Source organism: Bemisia tabaci, chromosome 6 (assembly GCF_918797505.1).
Source record: "Bemisia tabaci chromosome 6, PGI_BMITA_v3".
Classification (NCBI taxonomy): Eukaryota; Metazoa; Arthropoda; class Insecta; order Hemiptera; family Aleyrodidae; genus Bemisia; species Bemisia tabaci.
In genome coordinates, this window is record NC_092798.1 from 657,958 (window position 1) to 683,882 (window position 25,925).

The following is a 25,925-nucleotide window of genomic DNA, read 5'->3' on the forward strand; positions in this document are numbered from 1 at the left end:
ACTCTGCAAAGACTCTAGTTGGTACTGTGATGAGTATAGATTAACTTAATATTTTTCCCAACTTCGCAAAGGAGATTTTTCTCTGGGATAAATCCCATGAAATGTCCCGGGGAGACAAGGCCGTATACATCCTTATGAGAAAAATGAGATCAAGTTTGTTCATGATGTTTGAGTTGTTGAGGTGAATCTTCGCAGTTTTAGAACCATGTGAAACTGGTTTCAAATAATGAAATTTATTGACGTTGACTTTTTTCGACGAATTTGATTTGTGCAATGTGCCTAGTTGGTCCGGAGTTTCAGTTTAAATGTTAAAGCCTCTTTGAAAACAAAGGCAAAGCTACGACAGAAGTTTTGATTGATCAATATTGTCTATGAAAAAAGAAAATTTGTTGTAATTTTGCCGTTATTTTCAGATGATAAGTGCTAAGGGGCTAAAAATTTGATATTTACTACAGAGACATCCATCCTCATGGTCTGAATCTAATTTTCTGAAAATAATCCGAATAATTTTCATGGTTAATCATATATTCCAGCTACAATAGCTTGCAGAGGTAGAATGCCTGTTTCCACCTTGGCAAACCCTCCAATGATTGATTTCTTTTTTTTTTTTTTTTTTTTTTTTTTGCGCATCATGAGGGAAAATTTTAGTGACTATTTTTAAAACGATGAATAAAGAGAGATTAAAAATTGTGAGAGGTGAAATAAATAATAAATTTTACGTAAATAACCCCTATTACAAGGCAGTTGGTTTGACTCCTTTTGGTGTTTATTGTGCATCGGGGCTAACTTTCAACGTCCGCATGCTTGAGAGTAGAGTTGAGAAACTTTACAGGCTTCAGGAGGATAAAGCTCAGAAAATTTTTACAAATTTAAAAATATATTTATCACAATATTAATATAATTCCAAGGACAAAAGGAAAAAAAAGAATGAGGAATAATGAGAACAGTTCAAACATAATTACTAAGATATATAACTTCTAAAAACCATTTAATCTGATTCAAGAACTGTACATCAATACAGAGAACGTAAAGAGAAAATCGAAATCTTGCCAAGGAATAAAAGTAACGGAGAATTCATTGCTGATTTATTGGCATGACAGCTTGAATTTTCTGCAGCTCTCTTACTTTTAGTTAAGTCTCTTACAAAATTAGCTTAAACTTAACGCACATTTCATTAGGAGAAGGGAAATTAAAAAAAAAAAAAAAAAATACTACAAATAAATCACCGAACGTTCTGGAGTTTCGGCCTAATCTGAGCAGAGGATGGAGTAAGAAACGCAGGCTGAGGTTCCACTCGAGGAACTCCAAAAATTCTAGCCTTGTTAAATTTGCTCGAAAAGTTCCCGTTTCCAAAGTTGCCTCAAAAATTTAGATACAATAAAATAGAGAAATAAAACATAAAACTTTGGGGGATACAGTGGACTAAAAACAAAAGAGAAAAGTACAAACGTTGTAAAAAAAATTCAGGATTCAGTAAAAATTTGACTCCCAAGATTTCTAAATCAAGATTGCGTGTACGGTCAGTAAAAACTCAGGAGGATGCAGAAATTTTATGGGGAGGCATGAGCTTCCTGAATTTAACTTTTCAGTTTGAATAGAAAAAGAGGAAATAAATAAAAAAACCTACATGTAAATCAATATCCATGTACATACAAAGCACACACAGCTTGAGGGAGTATGTACGCATTCATGTTTGCCGTTTTTCGTTTAATTTAACTAACTATATAAGTCATCATCCCCGTCATCTTGAAACGAGGTTTGGTCCCCGCCTGTGCCTTGAGCAGCTGTCCCTTGTGCTGCTGTCGGGAATCTGCAACAAAAATAATCGTATTTTATAGCAATTAAATCAAACTGTAGGAGCTTTAGAAGTTACTGGTCCTGAAACCCAAAGCTATCAATTCATAGAACTGTTCGTTTTCAACATTTGTTGGATTTTTCAATTTTTTTAAAAAAAAAAAAATTCAGGACTACTTTTTAAGCACGCAATAAAATAATTTAGGACCGATTTCAGCACTTGCTCAAGGTCTATCGAGGCAGGTCAAAATTCGAAGAAATTCAAGAAGATGCATTCTTGCTAGCAGAAAAATAGTGATATGGAATTGGATGAGCCATATTCCTGGAAATTTGGCATAGAATTTTTCCTGATTCTCACAAGACGTTCAGGAAGTTTCGAATCAAAACAGTTCATTATTCTTTCAGCAGGGCAATTATTAATTCTTGCTTGAAGAGGCATAAATAAACTTGGAAAGCCTCCATTTCATCTTTAAGACGTCGAGTATCATTCTAGATTTTTCATCATTATCGAGTTTCTCAATAATTTCTTCAATGAATACTGAAAAATTGTCAACCTTTTGTTGATGTAAGAAAAAATTCTTGTTTTAAACTTGTTATTAATGTTTTCAGGATGGGTTTCTAACGTACATGGCCAAAGTTACCCGCGGTTTTTCAGAATCCTTCAGATCCTGGAAAATTTAATGAAAAATGATTTTTCATAGCCTTCTATTGATGCTGATGAAACATAAGTAATGAACATACCTGAAGTTATTTCCAAATCCTCTACTCTGTTGTAGAGTCTGTGCAAACATCTCGTACTTTCTGATATCGTTATCTGTGACCGACCGCCTGGCGAATTTCATCGCCTCTTCGAAATGGGCTCTAGTGATTTCTGGAACTGGGTCATCTTCGTCCATCTGAAAATCAACAAAACAAAATATAGTAATTTTACCAGACAGACATAAAGTTCCATTGCTACAGAATATTAGAGTTCTCATTCCAGGCCAAAAGTAAAAAAGCTTAGACAGTTGAAAAATAAAACTTTGGCGACTCGCAGCCTGAAATTCATCTTTAGATTACAGAAGTACGGTAACAGATTCAGTGTCAGACACAAATAACGCTCCTGGTGAGGGAAATTCTCGATTATGCAAAACAAAAATTGATATGAGTGCTTTCGCAAACTGTAAATGAAAATATATTTCGGTTATACAAACTAAATGATTCTAGGATTCTTGAAATGTCCGATTAAGGAGTAGGTATCTGATCACATGAAATATTATAAATGAGGTACATACGTCCATTGCTCCTTGTTGTTGATTGGTTGCACGTTCCCGTTCCCTCTTGATTTCTGCTTCAATGCACTGCCTAATGGCAAGTTTGCAAGCCCGCTGACACACCTCCGTCAGATCAGCACCCGAAAAACCGTGGGTAACTTTGGCTATGTACGTTAGATCCACATCCTGAAAACATTAACACAAGTTTAAAACAAGAATTCTTTCTAACATCAACAAAAGGTTAACAATTTCGAAGGGAAAGGTTTTTAACTTTGACAAGAACAAAACTTGGAGTCTAGGAAAATTAACATGTTGAATGAGAGTAGTTTGTGACATTGCTTGATGTTATTTTAAAAGAGTACAAATTTCTGGCATGAATTGAAGGGCAAGAAGTGAATTTCCGACCTCGCCAGAGTGTTCATCATAATATTTTGGCCAATTCTCATCAAATAAAGCTCTCATTTTGGTTCCAGCTAAAGTTTGCAACAGGCTCATGAAAAAAATCTGAATACATATTTATATTTTTCCGTAAAGGGCGCTTTTGATCGAACGAAGCAAAAAAAAAAAGTAACATGACAGTAAAACATAACTTACACCAGCAACAGGTGACTTTCTTAAGTTGCTCTTGAAAATAGCTTCACGCGATTTCTCATCAGGCAGTGGAATATAAATTAGCTGATCTAATCGTCCCGGTCTGAGGATTGCAGGGTCAATAATGTCTGTAGAAGGAAATAAAAATAGTTAGCAAAAATAAGTAGTAAATATACTTTAACTTCTCCATCAGTGAGCCACTGTTAGACATCATTAGAGTGAGAAAGGCAAATCAATTCTTTCCTACACCAATTGAAACATTTGGCTCTCTTTGTCTGATTGTTTTTGATGATTACAACAAGGAGAAAAGTTGACTCTTAAGAGCAGAAAATTAAGGTGGTCAAAAACTCGCCTTTTTAGGAGTCATTTGGTTTTTATTGAATAATATTGAAAATAAAACTATCTATGCATACCGGGCCTATTCGTAGCTCCAATGATGAAGACATTCTTCTTAGCGCCCATACCATCCATTTCAGTTAGGATCTGATTGATGACACGATCGGCCGCACCACCTGCATCTCCTACATTACCACCTCTTGATTTGGCAATAGAATCTAACTCATCGAAGAATAATACGCAGGGAGCAGCTGCGCGTGCCTGTAAAATAAAATCATGCAGCATTTAGTTTCAAGTTAAAATATTATTACGTAAACTGATTTATATTTACGCTTAAGAGAGGTTTTTTGTCCAAATTTGAGAAAAAGCAGAGTCAGGAGATGCTCTCTTTTTATATTTTTAAGCATGTTTAAATAATTTGGGAGGACTTACTGATTCTCACTTTTAAGTAAAATTTATGAGAGCTGTATTATTTGTTCTGGTCGGGCCAGTTTTAACATAAGCTGTCCATCCAAACTGGAAGTTTTGAAAAGTGCATGAACGTGCAGTATTTTATCCATGGCTGAATCCCAAAAATGCGAATCTCAATGAGTTTATCTGCATGACAATTTGGGGGGAAAACAGCTGTATCTGTCTCAGGCTAAGACATGTCTTTTTACCATCCTTTGTTGATAAAGCTTTGGAGTATTTTGTTCCAGACCAGATTGCGAACTATAATCCTATGATGATCAAATCAATTCAATAGACGAGTGAGTGGTTCTTTCTTTTATTTTTCAAATTCACCTAGGTTTCCATTGTAAATGTTTGCATCCAATTGAAAGAGGAAAAGGGTAGATATTGAAGTATCCAAATCTTACCTTATCGAAAATATCTCTGACGTTAGCCTCTGATTCACCAAACCACATGGTGAGTAACTCGGGTCCTTTGACTGAGATGAAGTTGGCCTGACATTCGTTGGCTATGGCTTTGGCCAACAAAGTCTTACCACAACCTGGTGGTCCATAGAACAACACACCGCGAGACGGCTGCATACCGAACTTTAAGAACTTGTCAGGATGTTCAACAGGGTACTGAAAATCAGAAACATTCATGAGTAAAACTAAAGCCCAGCATTAAACTTACAATCACATGCAAATTTGAAAAACAATATTAATTGCTACATTTCCTCGGTCCAGAGTGCGATACAATGAAAGACCTTTTGGAGACAGAGCAAATGCTAGAGCTTAAATTTATGAGAAGTGATGTCAGAATTTAACATGGAAAGATCAGTAGAGGTCAAATGTACTTGAACTGATTTTTTTGAGACCTTAAAACCCCCCAAAAAAGGATGTAATTGTAAGTAGCATGTTATAAATTTGAGAAAGACGCTGACTGCAAAACAAAAGAAATTACCTGCACCAACTCTTGGAGTTCCCGCTTGACATTCTCCAGACCTCCGATGTCTTCCCAAGTGACGTTGGGGACTTCAACGACAGTCTCACGCAGAGCGCTTGGCGAGCTCTTGCTCATCGCATACCTAAAGTTCTCCATGGTAACGGCCAAAGAGTTCAAGACTTCGGCGTCAATTTGATCGTCTTCCAAGTCAATAAGATCCATTTTCTCTCTGATCTGTTGAAGAGCTGCCTCTGAGCAGAGGGACGCCAAATCAGCACCCACATGACCATGAGTTTCCGCTGCGATCTAAAATAAACAATTAAAACCATTATTACCAATGAGAATAAGTAATCATGCAGCCTCCAAAAAATAATATTTATTTCAAATATTGTGGATGAATAAGCATTTTAATCAGTAATATTTAGACAAATAATAATTCTTCATTTTATGAAATTTCTTTTTTCTAATTTTTCGGGATCTTAACTGACTTCTAGCAATACACAATCGACAAGTTAGTGATCATCAATAGGAAAAAGGACCTCATTGAATCTAAAGGACAAAATGCAAAATCAAGTACCTGGCAGCATTGCTTAGGACAATACTACACAAACAATTGAGCACGATAAATATCCAAAAATTTTAAACCACAGCAAAGAGTTTATTGTTGGAAATTCCTGGTTTAAAAAAGACATTCAGAGAAAAACCGATTTTTAGTTTAAATCTATCTTAGGCCTTCCTGTTTTTACAGGAGGTTTTCGTGGGATTTGCCCCAGTGAAGTCTCGCTTGCAAAGTTGGGAAAAATACTGTGTTAGTGGATATTCATCCCAGTCCCAAAAGCAAGAAAAAGAGACAAAAAAAAGAAGAAAATTACCTGTTCTAGGTCAACGTCATCGGCCAATTTCATATTCTTGGTGTGAATACGCAGGATTTCTAGACGGCCAGTTGCGTCTGGAATACCAATATCGATTTCACGGTCGAATCTGCCAAATCTACGCAACGCAGCATCGATGGAGTTAGGACGATTTGTGGCTGCCATAACAATGATGTGAGAATTTTGCTTTAAGCCATCCATGAGTGTCAGAAGCTGCGAGACGATCCTCCTCTCAACTTCACCATGAGTCTTGTAAAACAAAAAAAAATTGATTAAAAAGAGAACTAAATTACGTAATAATGCAGTGCCCAAACAGCCGAACATCAAATGTTGAGGAAAAATGTTGTATTTTTACTGTGCAAGTCTGGTTTTTTTCATTTATCATAGTTTATTCTCTTTCAATTCTGTAATTACAAAATTCAGCACCAGCTGACCATTATTTTAGCAGATATTATTTTCTTTTGTTTACCAACTGACAGTTTGAATACAAAATTAAACTCCTGGAATAGTATGGTATCTTTGATACTCAATTGAATCATATGAAAGACAACAAGTGAAAATTTGATTTACTCTCCTAAATACTTATAAATAATAGTACTTAAAGATGTGAACTTACCTTTTCTCTTTTGGGCGCAATAGCGTCTAATTCATCGATAAAGATGATAGCTGGAGCATGTTTGTCTGCCTCTTCAAAAGCTTTGCGCAAATTGCTCTCAGATTCACCGGCTAATTTACTCATAATTTCCGGACCTAGAAAAAAAATAAGAAAATTGTTTAAGCTGCAGTTTCTTGCTGATTACAAATTCAATCTGCAGTCCACAGACAATCCACTTAGATGCAGTAGAATTTTTCAGGACAAATTGAAAATCAAATGATGATTGAGATACTGAAAACTATTGCTCTCTTCCATGCGACAATGAATATCCTCCATTTAGAGGCTTTGCACATTTCTGTTTCACATTGACAGATTTTGATTCTGTAGGCACCACAATATTTACACAAAATTCAGGGAGTATATGACACATACTAAAAGGAACTGAAAAAAATTTCATTACATTAATGGGAATAAAAATTTTTTCCAACAGATTAAAAAGGTGCTATCAAACGTTGATATTTCTTACTAAATTTTAAAAATAAAATTGATCTCTTAAGAATTTAACTAAATTTTGAATCTAAAGTATTATACGTGATGGAGCAAGGAAAAAGACAATTCAGAATAGAAGAAAAATAGAAATGCTTACCATTAATGAGGAAAAAGAATGCACCGGTTTCATTAGCAACAGCACGGGCGATGAGTGTTTTTCCGGTACCCGGTGGGCCATACAACAAAATACCACGCGGTGGCTTCACTCCTATAGCTTTGAAAAGAGAAGGATGACGCAACGGCAACTCAACCATTTCTTTAATTTGAGCTAGTTGCTTCCTGCAACCTCCAATGTCATCGTAACCTACAGCACTGGACGCTTCTTCCTCTTCCTGCAGAAGGATTTGTATAGTTAAAATAAGAGAAAAAAAGATGATTCATTTAAAACAATCAATTTTTAACTCTGAGCAATAATAAAAAATTCCTAGTATATTTGTTAAAGATTAATTCTTACCTAAAATACAGCAGTACAAAACGTAGGCTGGGGATTTTTCATCACAAACTTGATATAAAGCTTTCACACTTTAACCTTTCTTGAATGAGCAAGGCCAAGTGAAACTTAAGTGATAATCAAAAAGGGTCATCCTCAAATCGATGGTAGACGAAAAAAAAGAAAAAGGAAAAAAATCTTAGCTGGGCATCTCGTCATATTTGATTTACATTTTATCGGAGGCATTTTGCGTTCGAAACTTTACAAAAGAGAATTGAAACCACTTAGAAATCTTTGCACAAGGTGAAAGGCATTATCTTTGAAGTTATTCAAAGAGTCATATATCTCGTTCCTATACCTGCCCACAACTGCAGTTATGATCTCACTTTTCTTGAGACTGGGTGGGTATCGGTATTTCAGTATTTACGATAATTTCACAATGATTAACGGCGTAATTCATCATCACTCAGCACAGCAGTAGGAACAATTCATCACCATTTTTTTTGAAGATTTTTGACTCCTTCAATGATCTAATTTTTACTGGAATGGAACCTTCCAAAACTCTACTAAGATGATTTATTAAGATGATTTTCCTAAAATTAATTATTAAGAAGATTGTAAGAAAGAAAATGAAAGCTTTTTTACATCAATTGAGGCTTTTTGTCTTCGTTTTTATCCTCACCGAGAATTTTTAAAGTACACACACACACACACACACACATACCAAAAGAAAAAAAGAAGAAAAAAATAATGATCTGAGTTTGAAAATGTCAATTGTTAATGAGCAAGTTCCAAAGATTTTAACAGGAGTTCTAAGTTTGAGATTTGTGAAAAATTGGTTGCTAAATCAGCGTGGTTAAACCATCCATAAATAGGTGCATACATAAAAAAATCTGATCAAATTTGACAAACTCAACATACCTCACGCTTGACAGCATCACCCTCAAAGTGGATCACTGTGTCCGGGGCAACAATACAGTAGGGTGAAGGGTCTGTTTCGACAACCTTGAATTCTACAGCTCGCATACCACCACGGCAAATGAATGAATCATCCTTGTAAATTGGACGGTAAGCCTCCAAGAAATATGGTTTAAGATAGACTTCAAACAGGTTGCTGTAAAACAGAAACACAGAGATTGAGTTGCTGAAAGCAGGTATGTGCATACGTTGGAAATCATTCATCGAAAGAGGACAATCAATTTCCTAAAAGTATTCCACGGCCCGAATTTTCCTCAGAGATTTATTCAATTTTTATCTAGAATTAGAAATGTGTCTTTAAGGATTAAGATAAAATACTACTAAGATATTGTGAATGACTCTCTTTCACAGTAACTGCTGCCAACAGAAAAAACCACAACCAGAGGTGATTTAAAATTAAAGTACTACTGGATACCAAAAAGTGCCTCAAGTAATTTTTAAATGGGTCCCTTGAAACAAGGAGTGAGGTTATTAAGTAGAGGGGAAGTTTCTGTCACTTTATTGGATAACGCTTGAAAACTGAGGGGGAAAAATTGGAAAGCACCTGCTTACAAAATCTTTTTTATTTCTACAGCAAGGTAATTAAAGTGAGCAAATTTAAACTTAAACACATACGAACACCTCTAAGCAGCAGTTTTTCGGGTGCAGCTTCTCCTCTCTTTAGGTGAACAACATTTTGCAGTAGAGAACAAAGTTTGAAGGAAAGATGGAAGTCAACTTGTTCCCTGACAAGAAAGCAGAATTCTCCATAAAAATTAATGTGAAATTTTGAGAACACGCCATTGACACATTTCCTTGTCCAAAATAGATATTTGCTTTCCTGAGATCAATCTACTACATGAGCTGTTGCTTTGAAAATGAAGAGAAATACCTCACTAACTTGTGACAGGCTTTACAACATTAGTACAACAAATTTGGTTTACCATGGCTAACTGCAGCTCAAATGAAGCACAGCCCTGTTTACATAAGCTTTTACTTTAAGTATGTTAAAACGAAACTTTACTCACCCGGAAATTCCTGTGATGGTATCATCGTAGGGCAAAACATGGATACGTTTTCCATACTTAACATCTGGACAAGGCTGGACGGAAACGACATCAGCCAGACGTACGCGCAGGTTATTCCGCACGACACGGTTCATGCGGATTTTTTCGAATGGACAAGTTTCATCTGCAAGAACGATGCACACAGTTTCTTTCCTGCGCTTGCCTTTAATCAGAACTGTATCACCTCGGAAGAGCTGGAGTTCATCCATTTTTGCCTGAACAAAAAGAAGAAAAAAACATTGATCAAGTTGATTCTTTGCTCAACATCTGAAGTAAATCGATATATGTGGAAATTGCGTTTTTTTCGAGAGCTTCTGCAGATTACAAAATTATGAACTCTTAAATGAGGCCATTATGTCAACTTCCAAAAAATATTTCTTCCTCATTTTGTTCTGTTAAAGCTATGCAAAAAGCTATCCAATGATTTTTATTCACGAGGTTCTTTTTCATGGTACCACAGCTGTATTTTCAAACACAAAAAGAGAGCACTTATGCCAGTGCATTAGCTACGCTACATGGTTTTCCAGAGAAGAGAAAAAAATGGCAGAAAAGGGACAAATCAACATTGTTTGAGCCAGAAGCCAAATTAAATCGGTAAGAGAATTAAAGAGCACCACAAGAAATAGTAGTTGAAGTTCATTTGACAAGAGCTAAGCCAGCAAAAATTCATGAGTTCAAGATTTGAGAGAGGTATAAATGAAAAAAACTGTTAATAAAAAACCAGTTTCCTCATCTCACTATGGGCCTTGTTCTCAAGGTCATCATTACTTCCAGCTTAGAGAGGCAGGGTTTTGTAAAGCTACAGTATACTAGATTTTTTGGAAGTGGTCTTAGAATGATGGAATTCAAAGGAAAAATTAATTGAAATTTTTTTCCTTGGACCCTGCTACCTTGAAACCTTGATCTTTGAGTAAACTTAGATACTTGAGAGCTGCTCTATTTACTAAAAGATCCGGCAAAATTTATACGTAGTTAATTCTTTGTTATACCTGAGAATTTAAGCCAATTCTTCCATTGGAATGATGAAATGTATAAGAGGGATAGGTAGGCATGCATGCATTACGAAGATGAAATGCATTAAAACAGGGAATCTCATTGTTCCAATTTGAGGAGAAGTCTACAGATTTATTCATTGACGGACACCTCAATCATATGATTATAAAAGACAAATTTTGGAACTTGGCTGAGAATTTTCTCCCCTCTCCCCTTCCCCTAGTTAAGTATTTCTTTTGCTGGAAACTGCTGTGATAACCTGTCAACATTTTCTCATGTTTTTGCCTTAAATTTTCAATTTTCATTTCAATTTCAGACTAGTTATTAGGGATGGCTGGATTTTGTACATTTTTCACTTTTTCACTCCTATCATCCAGTCATCACCAAATAAAATTAATGACTAGGCTTGCAACTGATAGCTCCACTGATTATAGCCGGCCAATCGCGTATAGACTTGAAGTCTCACCACCCGTGACGTCATCAAGTCTACGAAAGCATGAGCTGCCCAATATTCTTGGTCCATTCCATCCCTGACCCGTATGTACATGCATTACACCCTCAAGCCCTTCTGGCGTATTTTAGCTATAAAGTGTGACTCTCATGTATATTTAACTTTTCTAAATTCAATACACAATTTTCTTTCGGCCTCTGAAATTCAACTTTTTATTTCGCTCTCCCACAATCTTCATCCAATGGTTTTCCAAATCTAAACTATGACATATATAAAAATTTGAGCCTTCAGGGAAGATGACTTCTAGAAACTTCTTTTACCGCTTGGTTAAAACGTAATTTGTTACCTTAAGAGAGTAAATTTTGTAAAAACACTACGGGAAAATTTTTCAATAAAGCAATAGTCCAGAGAAAAATCTATTAATATCTACTGTGAAGTGAACCACTTACGTTCCCCATGGTTTATGACTAGGTAACACAATGTGAAAGCACAAAATTATAAGGTTGAGTTTGAAAAGTTTCTTAGACCCCTTAAAAGATAGACATGTTCCAGAAAATATAAGTCAATCACTGATGGAGTGACACTCTTTTCAAGTTGAATAAATCTCTTGGTAGCAAAATTTTGGAAAAGTGCATTGGGGTAATTTGAGGGCGAGTGTTTTTCCTTGTTCCCTTTTGAAATGAATGGTTATTATATGGAGAGGCAGAATACTGAACCATCACAAAGAATGAATGAAGAAGACAGATCTTAAAATAGATCTCAAGGCAATTCATTCTTTCACAGCTGAAGGCCTTGAAAAGAGGTTAATCATCCATGTGAACATAATCTTTGGCGAATGGAGTTCTAACTTACTTTGGATCATTTACAGGGTGAGACACTCTCAGAACATGCAGCCCCTGTTTCATGAAAAATGGGAAAGCTGGCTAACATTTGTGTAAAAAATCACATGGATTATTATTATTTTAATTTAATTTATTTTTTTAAGGGAATCCGCCAAAACAGAAATAGAGAAAAAATAAAAAGAGGTCATCTCTTGGCAAATTTGGAGAAAAAAGGGGTTTTTAAAATGGGAGGGCTGGAAATGTTTGGGATCCCTGCCTAGAGCGGAAAGTTTGAGTATGGGGGTGGCCACTCTTGGAGAAAAGGTATGCTTCTACTTTACGGCCTTACCTCAATGAGCTTTTCTAGAGCTTGAACGTTTATGAAAGGCAAAATCACTACCAAACACCACCAGGATTCTTGCAAAATTTAAGATAGGAAACAACAGATACATTGTTAATTTCCTCATACATCACAAAACCCTCCCAAATAAAGTATCTTACCTACTTCATTTCTTGGTCCTGATATATAAATAGCTCATTGATATATGGTTGGCTGATTTTTGACTACTCATTGTGCTTAACTATAGTTTGCAGTTTTCCCAGCTACCAATTGGCATGCTACAATGCAATCAGGATGAAAAAATGTAATAGAAGAAACCCCAGAGATAATGTTAGAATGTGATGCCAAGTTTGCACACACATCTACAGCTGAGCTACTTAGAGTGGTTCCTACAAGGTAAGTAAGCCTTGGTCAACTCATTTCATTTGGTAACACGTGAGATGTGATAAACTGAGATGCTTCTAGTTACTCTTACTGCTCGTACACATTGCACATTAGATGAGCCCTTGCCCTAAAACTCTCATCAGCTCTGCTGAGGGCAGCAATGTTTTGAAGAAAAAGACTAAACAATGTCACAGTAGCTGCTGATGCAACTATAAACAATTTTGATTGCCATGTTGCCGAATCAGGCTAGTATTTCTTCACATTATACAATTTTTGAAAGCGACCGATCATGGTGCGGTCAAGGTTTTCACACCTCTGCGAGGTTTCCTTTGATTTCTAGGATAATGAATCCTCCCACTTATAGAAATAGCTCCTCTTCTGAGACCCTTTTTTAAGACATTTCAAGGAATTCTTCCTTTCTGTCTGAACATACTTTTCAGCCGTACACATTCATTTAACACCTACAATGTTCCTTCGAGTCACAATGTCGTCATATTTAAAAACTCGGACATATTGACCCAAAAAAGTTACCTGAGATAAAGCAACAACAGAGTTGTCGTCGTTCACGGTTTCTTCAACCAATAATCTATTTGGCCTGTCCTTCTTCTTCAAGATTGCTGTGGACAAATCTTCAGACCTGTAGAAAAGAAAATGAAGGGAAAATTAGAAATGGAAAACATTACAGCCAGAATGACTGAGTCAAGTTCACAAGTAGAGCCAGAACTCTGGATCCAACTAGACATTGAAGTCCACGCCTACTGAGTTTGTGAGCTATCAAGGTGCATCTTTTGTTATACCACTGAACTGGGAAACCTCTTCGGTGTGGATGCTAGGTGACAAACTAGACCCAAAAAACTTTGGCAACATAGGTATTTCACGTTGCATTAAAAGATATTAAAGAGTTATTGTAAAAAAATGAAGATTACCTTACAAAAAAAAATTGAACGACTTCGGGATAAAAATATTTCCAGTGAAACTCCCTTCAAACGTACAAAACATAGAAGAATAAATTTGGTTGAAAAATAAAAAAAAAAAAAAAAAAACACTCTGTCCTCTAATAAAAAGAGGTATATTAACAGAGAATTTAACGATCTCATGCATTGTTCTATGTCCTGACATGGAGCAAAAAGATGTAACTTTCAGACTTTCACTGGTAAGAGTGTGATAGCAAGCACCAGAGAAAGCTTCATAGAGTTTTGAAGTACCTAATTTCAGAAAAGCATGAAAAAAAAGAGGATTGATAAACTTCATTTGTGTGAAGCCTATCTTAATATGATCTTACTTTCCTTTCAACTACCTCGTAAATTAGAGGAAGAAAACAAGGAAAAATTGATATTGACTGGCTGGATGAAAGTGCACAAAGGTGCTTTGTCATTCTAACCTCCAATTTATAATTCATTATCAACAAAGAGAAATTTCACTTTGGAAAAGTTACATTCACACCTAGAAAATCTAGAGCTGAGGAACAGAGGATCCAGGGAGAAAAATGAACTCAATTTTGGGGGAGGCCTCTGATATTTAGAGATAATATAAAATTCCTTTGTTAAGTACGGCATGAGGACATCTGATTAGCTTCCAGAAGCTACCGAGACAAAGTGAGAAGACTGAAAACTTTGAAAATTGCACACAGTTCTTTCCATATTAGTGAACAGAGGAAAATGCAGTTTTTTCCGAGCGTATTCAATTCCGGAAAAAAATTTGAGCAAAAAATGAATAAAGGAACTGATATCAGGAAGAGCAGTCTTCCTGATTAGAGACCGTATCAGACATGGGAAGTGGAGGTGCATTGAAATGGAAAATAAGAAATCTCTGAAGAAGCCGGGCTGAGCCTAGGGCCCATTGAATCCTCAGTGATTTGATTAGCGTTTTAAGGTAGATAGAATTCTGGTTAAAATTATAAAAACGAGGAATTGAGGATAGGCCACTTTACAAGTGACTGGATGAATTTGAAGGATTGGTTAGAAAATAAACAGAGACCGACAGTTGTGTTAACGATGATAGCGGTGAAAATACGACACTTACCCCTTTGGTTCACCCATTTCTTAAAGCACGATGATTGAAACTTGGTAATAATTTGGAAATGAACTTCACAAAGAAATTTTTTAACAATTAATTAATGTATATAGACCTCTGGTTGCCCACGAACTTCGACGGCACGCACTCACACAACGGTCAGAAAATGGCCTGAGAAAGAGTGTGTGGTGGTGGGGGGTATGCACGAATCATCAGATGCTACGTAACGCGGCCAAACTGGCGCGAAATTTGAATTTCGCCAACAAGGACTTACCGCGACCGGTGGCTTAAAAGTTTTGCTACAACATTTATTTAATTTATAGCGAATTCCTTTCGCGTTGTTATTCCGAAAATATTTTATTTATAATAAGACGAACACTTGAGAATATGAGCTAAATAGAGGGTCGTGATGCAACCTCTTGGAAATGTTTCTTCACTTGACAATAATAAATGAGTCACCTCATTTGCCAGAGAATATTTTATTACTTATAGGTATGTACCTGAATAAATGCATGCTGATTAAAATCAACTTACTTTTCCCTGGGTTACCCCGATTATTCTTCCGCTGTTGGAAAACAAAAGGAGAAGAAAATCGATCACTCATGCTCGATAAAATGAAAATCGAAAATCTTAATAAAATCATTTTCTTGAAATATTTAAGAAATAAATTAATCTTTGACTGATTTTCTGAATTATTGCATTGATTGCTGTTTTATTGTTTGATTTCTGCAACTTATACAATTATGAAAAAAACTGACTGCACAATAATGGCTTGCAGCAAAACATATAAGTGCATCCAATTTAATGTTTCATAATCTCTCGCACTCATTTGATTTTTTTAATTTAGAGCTATAATCAAAATATCTCATTGAAATATTCAGTGAATCTTTTAAATAAGTGAGGAAAATTCACAGAGAAGTATAGGGAAAAAAAGGAGTGGTTTTGTAACGTTCCAACAGGAGAGATTCCAACAGGAGAGATACGTTTATGACTCAAGCCATTGGTATATCCCCTTATAGAGAACTAAAATAATTGAAACTGTTTTAATTAAGTTCCAAGTTTTTATTGTGTTGTTGACTGCTAAACCCCCTAATTCAAAGGACCAATAACTTCCATTGTAAAATCGTAAAAAAAAAAAAAAAAGGATCACCATCAAGGACAGATTTACCGATCTACTGCCTAAAGCTAAGAAAACTTGTTCACCCCTAAGTTTTGATAGTGATGGCCTCTTTTTCTTTCATTCTTTAATTTTCATTGATTCAACATCTGGGCATAATGAGCTAAGGAGGAATAAAAATTCATCACTTTTCAAACTTGGGTAAATAGTTAGGAGTTTGGGTCGCATACTCATACAAATTGAGGAGGTAGGTATGTCAAGGTTGTGACAAAGTTTGAGGAATGAAACAGATTTTTAGCGGACTTAAATTTTATTGTCTTCTGGTCTCCTGCGTATAATTTTGATGAAAATAATAGTAATAAAGCTTAAATGCAAAATCTTTCTGAGCGATTTCTTGAAATTTTACTTCTTTGAGTAAACATCCATTATTGATTCCATAATTTCCCACAGGGTCTCGTTTAAGAGGTCATTCACAAATACCTGCAAAGTAAAAATAATGCAAAATTATAGACTAAAAATTTAATGGGTGCTTGAAGAACTCATTTTTTTCAACAGAACAAAATGATAAAAATAAATATTTACAGAAAAATAGTTTGATTGTAACTTGAGTACCTATTGCAATTTTCGTACTATTTTTCCTTTCTTCAAAATCAGAAGAATGTGAGCCCAGCATTACTTTAGCATCCAGTTAAGTAAGCATATTGACCGTCTACAAAAGCAGGAACTTGCTCCTTAAAGAAAATTGTTCAAAAACTGACTGACAAAAAAAATTGGAATCTAAATTTTTAACTTAGAATACTTTTTTGTGCTTGTGCAGTCTCAAGAATAAAAAATCTGAGTTTTAGAGAAAACTATCAGAAGAATTTTTATGTGAAAATACAATTGCCTAAAGACATCTTAAACAGTCACACAGATATATTGACATGGAGTTATTTAACAGATACTCACACTATACCATGTCCGCTCTGTTTCATCGGTGCATGGCACTTGGATACCGTAGACTTGCATGGCTAGATTTAGGCATGCTACCGCAATGTGCTGTGGTTTATGATACAGCACAACCGAGCTGTGGTGAAAATCCTGAAACAATGAGGGAATAGATATACAAGGATAAGTTGTAGCCATTGATGATCAGTAAATCCGTCATTCTTAAAAAGGGTCCAGCGCCAGAAATAAAAACAGGAAAGAAACAATTGTAACGGTCATAATCAACCTATATTTGAACCTCAGAACTCAGAAAATATTCATGAAAGTATAGTGAGGCAATTCAAAATGGGATTACCATTATTTCTGAGTAGTTCTCTACTTTGAAACAATAAAAAAGAAAAAGAACACATTAGGGCCTTTCAGTATTTTTGAGAATGAATGAATGAATCTCTACATTTTTCTCATTTGAAATCAATATTCCTGAATAAATCCTGATTTCTGGGCTCGTCATTTAGGTGGCACATCATCCAGCTTGGTCTCATGTTTTTGAATTGTATCATCTACGAGAGTCAATGAAATTGAAATTTTTGCCAACACCTCTGTAAAACTCCACAGCTTTAGCCCTTCAGCCTTGCTTTGTGTCTAAGTTGATTAAGTAGGTACATACAAAAAACTCTGCAAACATACAAATTTTGATAATTAATCCTCCAGTTTCTTAGGAGTTTGGATATACATTAGTAATATTTTCATACTATGCTATTTCAAGTTTTTTCCAAAAAATAAAAGGTTGGGGAAAAAATTGCAAAATCACGTATCTCTGTATGCAGCTTTGTAGACCTCCAGACCTCCTCCTGTCATACTTTATTTTTTCTTTGGAAAACCAGACAACACAATTTCTTGAAAACTTTCTTGATTTATCTTTTCTATTAGCATAATATTCTGTATACATATCAAGTTATGAAGTTGGCTTGCTGCCTTTCAAAAAAATAAAATAAGCCTGCCTTTTGAAACTTTGAGACACCACCATGGAAAAACATCGTTTTACACTTCGGTCACCATGGTTCCGCAAAATTATGTACTTGAAATAAAGGAATCAAAGCCTTTCAAATTAGCACCAAGGAAAAGGCAAAACCAGCATACTTGCAGAAAAGCATAGGCTGCTTCGATCAAGGGTGTTTCGCGCCAGTCTGAGGGTGATAACCATCCTTGGAGCGACTTGTAGAAGTGGAGTAGATACTTATGTGGGTGGACGTGGGTCACTTCGAATCGGACCATGCGCATGAGCAGCAACTCTGCTTGAACAATTGCATCTCGCATGCTCCAATATTCATCATTCAGATCCAGCGGTGGCGAGCCCCTGTGAAGGGTGTTGTTGGCCACATTTATCACATCCCTGATCTTCACGGCATCATCTTTCGTTTTTCCAGCAATGTATAATGAAGTTGCAGCTATCAACTGAGAATGAGAAAAAAAATCGTAGTCCAGATCAATTTCACGGAATTTCTCTTTTTGTTACACACAGAGGGATCATGCAGAAGAATTGCAAAGGACCTTGACCAAAATTGGTCGTTTCAGCCAATCTTGACTTTCGAAAAATTTACAGGGTTGATGGAGAATAAATTGTAGCGCCCAAAACAATCACGATTTTTGGAAACGAATTATTAGGAGGGAGGGGGTCAAAATTCCAACTCAAGAGAGGCATATAAACAGTAGAGAGATGATCTTGGTCTTAAAACTTACGGTGAACCATCAGCTTTTAGCTGATCATAACAAAACTGCTCTGTTTTTAAATTTAATCCATTGTTGCCTTGTTGCTGTAGCTCAAAATATCAGCTTTTTATATTTTGAGCTGAGGCATTAAGGGAGTTACATACATAAAAACAAAACTAAATGTTTATAAACGTAGACCATGGTACCTAGAATGCTTAAATTGCTTCAATTCCTACTATTTCCCTTATTCTTCCTCGTCACAGCGAAAAAATCTCTGACGCAGGCACCAGATATTTTCATAATTTCTGTAAGAATTTCTTGGGGGAAATCTTGATTTACTTCAGGAATTTACGAAGGATTATAAATTTTATTGCCTCTCCCTGGGTAATTGACCAAAATTGTGTTTATATACTTTCCCACATCATTTTTAGAGAAAATCATCTCCTAACAGTGATAAAATCAGGATAAATGAAAAATACTGAATGGATAACCAGGGTCCAAAGTTTCAAATTTCATTTTTTTTTGTTGATAACAGATAATTTCATTGCTCGAAACTACTCTGAAAATTTCGTAAAAACACGTTAATGTGTTACTCTTTTAAAAAAGTACAGAAGGAAGCAGCTTCGAAACACTGCAATGGAGAAACTTGTTTTTGTAGAATAACCATACATTTTTTACTCTATAGTGCATTTTTCAGGCTTTCATGAGCTGGTGTTTGCATACATGAATTAAGAAATAAATAAAAATAGAACTCACGTAAACATCATATGAGCTCAATTCCGCTTTCTTGAAGAATCTATGAAATATTGTGGCAGCAGTTGCAATGGTCAAAGGTTGCATGTTCAGTTTGTAACCTGAAATTCATTTAAAAAATAAAATTAGGAAAAAAATAGCATCTGAATTTATTCTGCAAAAATTCATTGTTTCCTGATCAAGTCTTGCAAGTAAGACGTATGTAAAACTTCATGCTGGTCATTTGAAGAAAAAAAATTGAGTGGAATCAACTATTAGAATCATTTTTTTACAACTAATCAGATGAAGGAGATATTCTGAGTTGGGTATGTATCAAAACAACACATTCAAATCATCCTGTCCTATCAAAATTTTATGATCATGATTAGTTTGGTTCCAAAACCTCGTTCCAATTTATTTATTTTTCTTGTCTCCAAGTATTCTATCACAAGAAAATTAGCAACCCTTCATCTTTTGTATTTTTGGAATGAATATGTAATCCCACAAGAAACTCATACTACAAATGCTATGCTGAGCGTTGAGGTCACAAGAAAAATACAAATTGAGTTGGCACGAATAGGCGGGACATTCTTGTTTTATGCAGCAAAGCAACGTATGAAAATAATTTGTACAATACAAGGTCAAACTGACACATCTTAATTATTACTTGTGAAAAATGGATCAAAATAATAGGAAACAAATACATGAAAAGATTATTCTTTGCACCAGGAAGGCTAAAAATGTTCAATTTGAGATGATATTGGGAGATGGAGCTATTTTTTGGGGGCAAGACTTACGAATTAGTTAATGAGAAAGGGGAGATCAAGTACTGAATGGAATATTTTCATGAAAAACACATAGAACAAAGACAGAGGGAAATTACTAAGCAACTAAAAACTGTAAGGTATCGCAAAATTTTTACATTCTCCTGAGGAAAAAATTGTGGATTGTTGAAGTTTTTACAGGGGAAATGAAAGCTTAGAATTTTTCAACTATTGGCTCAAAAGCATTCTTGAGTTGAAAGTGTCTTTGAAAAAAGGAATTACAGAAGGTTTAGTATTGAAGTATAATAATTTTTCATCAAGCTCAGCAATGCTACCGAGTCCAATGCTAAAAAAAAGTAGGTGAACTTCAATTTTCACTAAGTATGCTTTGGACAAGAGGTTTGAAGTTGTTTCAGCTGAAAACCTCCATGAAAAATTACAGCACAGGGACCCTGTTAAATTTGTTCAAAATAAATTTTGCAAAACCTCAATTTTGAATATTCATGAAAGGCCCCTTTTTCTCTCACTCAAGGTTCCAGATTAAAATTAAGTCTTAAAGCAAAAAGAATAACTGTGGCAATATTCAGGAAAATTGACACAAACCGCATTCAAAAATGTATCTGGCTCCATAGAAGGTGCTATTATGTTGAGTATAGTCGATAGGCTGAACGATTGGTTTGACTCGCTCCCTTTCTATTTGTAGCTGAAGGACGTCGATGATTCCTTTCATCTTGATGAGTGGGAAAAAGCGAACTGCAAGACTGAAAGAAGGAGAAAGATTATCACTGAAAATGCATTGCATGCTGATGGCTTTGCAGCTGGTTTCTATCCTCAATATGATCTAAAAACGATTTTGGTGGCCGAAGGCTCATCGTCCAACTGAAAAGGTGAGATTTTGTGATGCCTCATAAACCATCTTTTGTTTGGTAACATATATGGATATTGTAATTATATTCATCAAAAGTACAGGTCTAATACACTAGACAGAGAAGACAATTTAGACTTGAAAAGCTATTCAATTCGTCTCCCTTGATTAACAGAACAATAAAAATACTTCGGCAGTCATTATTAAATAAACAAAATGAACATGAAAAAGGAGACAGAAATGTTCTTTGACAGAAAATTGGTGAAAAAGACAGAACAAACCTTATGCAAAAAATACCTATTTTGCTGACAAATAGGGTGTGAGAAAGAAAAATATTTATTTCTACTTCTCTTAATGACTAATGATATGATGAGATCTGTGAGATTACTCATGGAGGGTTGAGGTCATTTCCAGGTCTGTGCTGAAAAATGAAATTGGAAGACAATCCATCTGTTTGGAATAATATAGGACTAAGAAATTCAAAATTGTCTCAAAGATGTTATGGTTCACTGTATCTTCGAAAAAGCAGAAGCTGACAGAAATACCTGAATGCTAATGTCCAGTGTTATGACAATATAATACGGCAACAGTATTTGAATAAAATCTTTGGTCCTCTAATTTTCTAGTCAAATTTTTGTCTGCTTTTGTCGGAAGAAAATTTGGACTGTCTGAATTGGGCTTCACACATCAACAGAACCTATCTTGATAAAAGTCCACAGGTGTTTTTGGTTAGGTATGGCAAGGGAAAACAAGTGATGATACGGTGCAGAGACTGGCTGTCTGCTAGCAAATAATATGATGTCAAAGCCCATTTCAGATAACATATGTATCCTATCTCACAGCAGGCGGGGAATAGCAAATTCTCTATAGCTACTTACCACATGTGCAGCAAAAAGGGCAAGTTATCTGAAACAGAATCTACTTGGTGGGGAGTACCTGAGTATACGGTTTTGTAGATAGATTCAAAACAGATTAGAATTTGATACTCACTGTCAAAATTAATCGAGACAGGCAAAATAAGTGGGTAAATGTATGATCAACTTGGTTGAGTTTGACAGGTTTGCAGGTATAACAAAAGATGCAGAGTGACGCAGGTTCTGATCATATAATCTTAACGCCCAACTTTTCCTAATTTTGTGTCTGTTTTGGGGTTGGCAGTTAAACTTTGAGTACTGACGATACACTCGTTGATTTTTGTTTGCAGGTCCCGCAAGTCGTGAATGTACAATAGACGCAGTATTTTGGCAGCAAGGTTCGTAACGTGGTCTGGTTCGTTGAAACCAGAATCAATATCTGCTATTGGGAATGGTTTTCCTTTGACAATAAACTGTTCTGGTTTTTCGATAACTTCAGGTCTGAGACGTTGGCAGACAAATTGACTGATAGCTTTCAATGTTACCAAGTGATCAGGATGGCAAGTAATGTTCAAAAGTTTTGCAAGTGCATTCACACCGTCTTTGAATGCTTGACTCTCAAAATCAAGGGCGTCTAGAGGGTTAGCGGATTTGACTGTCGGAGCAGAGCTTGATGTCTGGACGAGTTTCTCTGCAGAAAAGTTCTTGTACTTTTCGAAGTTATCAGCGTATTCTAGTTTGACAGCATGACCCAGCAGCCACTCAAGACATTCAATTTGATCTCCACTCTCTATGGGACAATCATTGTCTTTACAATACTTGACAAAAGCTTTCGGCCAATCAGGAGAGTCGATCTTCTGAAGATTTGCCCGCTGATCAATTTGATAATTTCTGATCTTCTGATCCTCCAGCCAATAGACAAGATTCCTGAACTGCGTTTGATCTCGCACGTCGACAGAGTCGGGCGAGTGATGTTTTAAGGCTTTTAATTTCCTACTGAACATCGAAAAAGGCTTGTTACTTGTTCCTTGTAGGTAAGGTCCTGAACCACACAAAAAGTCGATAACATTAACCAAGAATTACGTGCAAAAATATCTACGAACTGAAACTGTTCACGGGAAGTTAATTACAGATAAACTCACGAGAATGGAGGGTGAAAAGTTTATGAAATCTAAGAAAAAAGTTCAACACGCTGCAAAATCAGAATCGGATGACACAGACACACCGTGATCGTGATATGATGCCGGCAACCATCAAGACGATCTGCTGCGAGAGAGTCGATCGGTGAATCGCTATCGAATGGCCTTGACCGATATATATCATTGTGAAGGTAGGGAGTTATCGATCAAACTTATTCGATAACGATTCAACAATCGAGGCGCTGGGAATAATTGAATACATGGCCAATAGATAGCGCCAAAGAGAAATAGTTTGTTTATCATCGATTGCATCATTCACTGCATCATCACTCATCATATTATGAAAGAGGTTAGAAAATATGGTAAAGTTCTCCCCCAGTCAGTTGATGTTAAGTGCTTTCTGAGTGTTATCACGAAGAAATTTAATTTTATCCCCTGAACAATAATGTATTTTGCCTTTTTTCTCCTAGGTCATGAACATTCTGTCCTAAAATCAGACCTCCCATCAGTCCCATCATCAATTGTCAAGGTGTGATCCTTAGAATGTGTTCTTGATTCGACGTGTGAATTTTGTTTTCAAAACAATTTATTCAGTGATTAAAACAGCACTTTCATCTTAAACATACATAAAACACCTTCAGCTTGTCTTTTTCTTGTAGTGCTGCAGAAATATTTTACCATGTCAGGCGATTTGATGAAAGCTACAACAGTAGCGGTTGTTATAACCGACACGTTTAACAAAAATTTCGCGCCAGTGTGCAGTGACATTGCTCCCTGTTTAATGCCTCTAGTCAATCGCCCTTTACTTGACTACACCCTTGAGTCTCTCTCCTTTGCTGGCATTCAAGAAGTCATCCTTTTTTGCTCTACTTTTGCGGATCAAATCAAACAGCATGTGAAGAACAAGTCGTGGCCTGGCCTGTCCATCTCCACTGTCATCTCTGAAGGATGTTACTCTTTAGGTAATGCCATGCGGGATCTTGATGCCAAAGGTATTATCAAGAGCGATTTTCTGCTCTTTACTGGTGCGGCAGTATCAAATGTCAAGTTCCAGAAAATTCTCAACAAACATAAATACATTCAGTCAGTTGACAAAGGGGCTGTAATGACTTTAATTCTGAAAGAAGCTGGCAAACGGAGGAAAACTAATGCAGAAAATGTTATTCTTGCAATTGATTCTAAAACAGGGCGAGTTCTATGTCAAGACAAATCGACCACAAAACGCTTCAATATTCCTCTAGAAATTGTTTTACAGTACCCAAGTATTGATATACGCAATGATCTTCTTGATACCAATATCTGTGTTTGTTCAGCAGCCGTACCACCTCTCTTCTCGGACAATTTTGATTTTCAAACCTTAGATGATTTTGTAAGAGGTTTACTCATCAATGAAGAAATTCTAGCCAGTTCAGTTTATAGTCATGTCTTATTAGGAGATGAGTATACTGCCTGCGTTAATAGTTGGAGCTCTTACCAGCAGGTTAGTGCTGATGTTATTAACCGCTGGGTACACCCACAAGTGCCTGACAATAATGTCCAAGCACCGTATACCTACAGGCGGAACAATATTTATCTGCAACAGAATATCTCACTTTCCAAGGACTGCAAGCTTCTTCAAGATACGATTATTGGTGCAGGATCGCAAATTGGGAATAACACGGTAATTAAAAATAGTGTCATCGGATGCCAGTGTAAAATTGGTTCTAACGTTACCATCAAAAACTCTTTTCTCTTTGACGGCTGCATTGTGAAAGATAATTGCACTATCAGCTATGCAGTCCTAGGATCTGTGTCTCAAGTAGGGGAGAGTTCGTCTGTACTGGATGGATGTATTCTCGGTCCTCATGTTGTCTTAGATTCAAAAACGTGTGTAAAGAGTATGTTGTTGCAGGCTTCGGAGAGCAAAGATAAAGTCGGATCACAAGCTTACATTTATGAAAACAAAGATGCTGATGATTCGGACAGCGATTATGAAGAGGATAGTCCGAATGAAGAATACCTTGGCTTGTGTCTCAGCGATGATGATAATGAAGAGAAAGACGGAGTTGCTGGTTCAGAAAGTGATACAAGTCTCAGTGACGATGAAGATCATCATGCTCAGACACCACTACCTGACGATACTAACTTATTCTATTCTGAAGTAGTTGATTCCCTTGTTCGTGGCTTTGAAGATAAGTTGCTCTGTGATAATTTAATACTAGAAATTAATTCATCAAGATATGCATACAATGTGAGCGTGGGAGAAGTCAATTTTCACGTTGTTCGGGCATTGCTAACATTGCCAGAGAACGAAGACTTGGAGAAATTAGAAAACGTACAGAAACTCGGGAAATACCTGCAGCAACTGAAATCAAGACTAATCTATTTCCTCCCAATCTTGAAGAATTATGTGCGAAATGAAGATGCCCAGGCGGACTGTCTGCAAGCAATAGAAGAAGTGGCTTCGTCGAATGAATTATTCGGTAAAGTGGCGGTTAAAGTATTCGTTTTTTTGTATGAGAAAGACATTTTAGCGGAAGAAGAGATCATGAAGTGGTATCATAATCTAAGTGATGAGTCAGAATCGTTGAAGAAACAGCTGATGCCTTTCATCAAATGGATGCAAGAAGCTGAGGAAGAGTCTGATAGCGATAGTGAATAAGTTTAACTTGATATTGCGTTGCTGGAAAAATTAACTTGCGTTTCCTTTTTTTGTCTATTTTAATTTTAAAATAAATTATTGAATTTTATTTTTAAAAAAAATTCCAGCTTTGTTCATTCAATGTTTTTCTGCCTATCATACTTGGAGATTTGCTTCTCAGTACACCTACGTACTTGTCTCCTTTTCAATAAGTGTTTCCCTACTAATGCCCAGTAAGGCAATTCTTTATTACTCAGCTTTACCTCATCCGTTCTGGTTCAAAAGTCTAAAATCTGATGCATTCTGGGAAAATCATCCGGAGCCTCTGGCAAGTTGATTTTATTACCTGTCATCTAAAGCAGGTAACATTGCGTCCT

General features: G+C 36.1%; 4 protein-coding genes across 4 annotated transcripts; 1 reads left to right on the forward strand and 3 right to left on the reverse strand.

Moving 5' to 3' along the window:
- Nucleotides 1-969: 969 nt before the first annotated feature.
- Nucleotides 970-15,010, reverse strand: TER94 (Transitional endoplasmic reticulum ATPase TER94). The gene is made up of 14 exons (XM_019046732.2): nucleotides 14,830-15,010; nucleotides 13,339-13,444; nucleotides 9,780-10,033; nucleotides 8,716-8,908; nucleotides 7,462-7,696; nucleotides 6,837-6,970; nucleotides 6,221-6,469; nucleotides 5,367-5,654; nucleotides 4,832-5,044; nucleotides 4,052-4,235; nucleotides 3,642-3,766; nucleotides 3,069-3,233; nucleotides 2,536-2,690; nucleotides 970-1,810 (listed from the first exon to the last, which is right to left on the reverse strand). Exons 1-14 carry the CDS (start codon nucleotides 14,844-14,846, stop codon nucleotides 1,717-1,719), a joined length of 2,412 nt encoding a protein of 803 aa, XP_018902277.1. The 5' UTR covers nucleotides 14,847-15,010; the 3' UTR covers nucleotides 970-1,716.
- A 1,218-nt stretch (nucleotides 15,011-16,228) lies between these two features.
- Nucleotides 16,229-20,825, reverse strand: koko (cyclin Q). Its single transcript, XM_019046675.2, has 5 exons — nucleotides 20,674-20,825; nucleotides 19,331-19,428; nucleotides 18,005-18,319; nucleotides 16,886-17,017; nucleotides 16,229-16,417 (listed from the first exon to the last, which is right to left on the reverse strand). Exons 1-5 carry the CDS (start codon nucleotides 20,798-20,800, stop codon nucleotides 16,340-16,342), a joined length of 750 nt encoding a protein of 249 aa, XP_018902220.1. The 5' UTR covers nucleotides 20,801-20,825; the 3' UTR covers nucleotides 16,229-16,339.
- LOC109033845 (RNA transcription, translation and transport factor protein) lies at nucleotides 20,671-23,054 on the reverse strand. The gene is made up of 2 exons (XM_072301992.1): nucleotides 21,926-23,054; nucleotides 20,671-20,831 (listed from the first exon to the last, which is right to left on the reverse strand). The coding sequence occupies exon 1, from the start codon at nucleotides 22,791-22,793 to the stop codon at nucleotides 22,047-22,049; it is 747 nt and encodes a 248-aa protein (XP_072158093.1). The 5' UTR covers nucleotides 22,794-23,054; the 3' UTR covers nucleotides 20,671-20,831; nucleotides 21,926-22,046.
- A 205-nt stretch (nucleotides 23,055-23,259) lies between these two features.
- On the forward strand, nucleotides 23,260-25,670 carry eIF2Bepsilon (eukaryotic translation initiation factor 2B subunit epsilon). The gene has a single exon (XM_019046671.2). It carries the CDS (start codon nucleotides 23,608-23,610, stop codon nucleotides 25,567-25,569), a length of 1,962 nt encoding a protein of 653 aa, XP_018902216.2. The 5' UTR covers nucleotides 23,260-23,607; the 3' UTR covers nucleotides 25,570-25,670.
- The last annotated feature ends 255 nt before the right edge of the window (nucleotides 25,671-25,925 follow it).

Coding starts and splice junctions, on each gene's coding strand:
- koko (XM_019046675.2), bottom strand. CDS start 20,800: ATGAAAGGAATCATCGACGTCCTTCAGCTACAAATAGAAAGGGAGCGA. Junction 18,320..19,330: donor TGAGCTCATATGATGTTTAC/GTGAGTTCTATT, acceptor TCTCATTCTCAG/TTGATAGCTGCAACTTCATT. Junction 17,018..18,004: donor CAGCCTATGCTTTTCTGCAA/GTATGCTGGTTT, acceptor TCATTGTTTCAG/GATTTTCACCACAGCTCGGT.
- TER94 (XM_019046732.2), bottom strand. Junction 8,909..9,779: donor ACCATCACAGGAATTTCCGG/GTGAGTAAAGTT, acceptor TCTGTTTTACAG/CAACCTGTTTGAAGTCTATC. Junction 4,236..4,831: donor TCAGAGATATTTTCGATAAG/GTAAGATTTGGA, acceptor TTTATTTTACAG/GCACGCGCAGCTGCTCCCTG.
- LOC109033845 (XM_072301992.1), bottom strand. CDS start 22,793: ATGTTCAGTAGGAAATTAAAAGCCTTAAAACATCACTCGCCCGACTCT.
- eIF2Bepsilon (XM_019046671.2), top strand. CDS start 23,608: ATGTCAGGCGATTTGATGAAAGCTACAACAGTAGCGGTTGTTATAACC.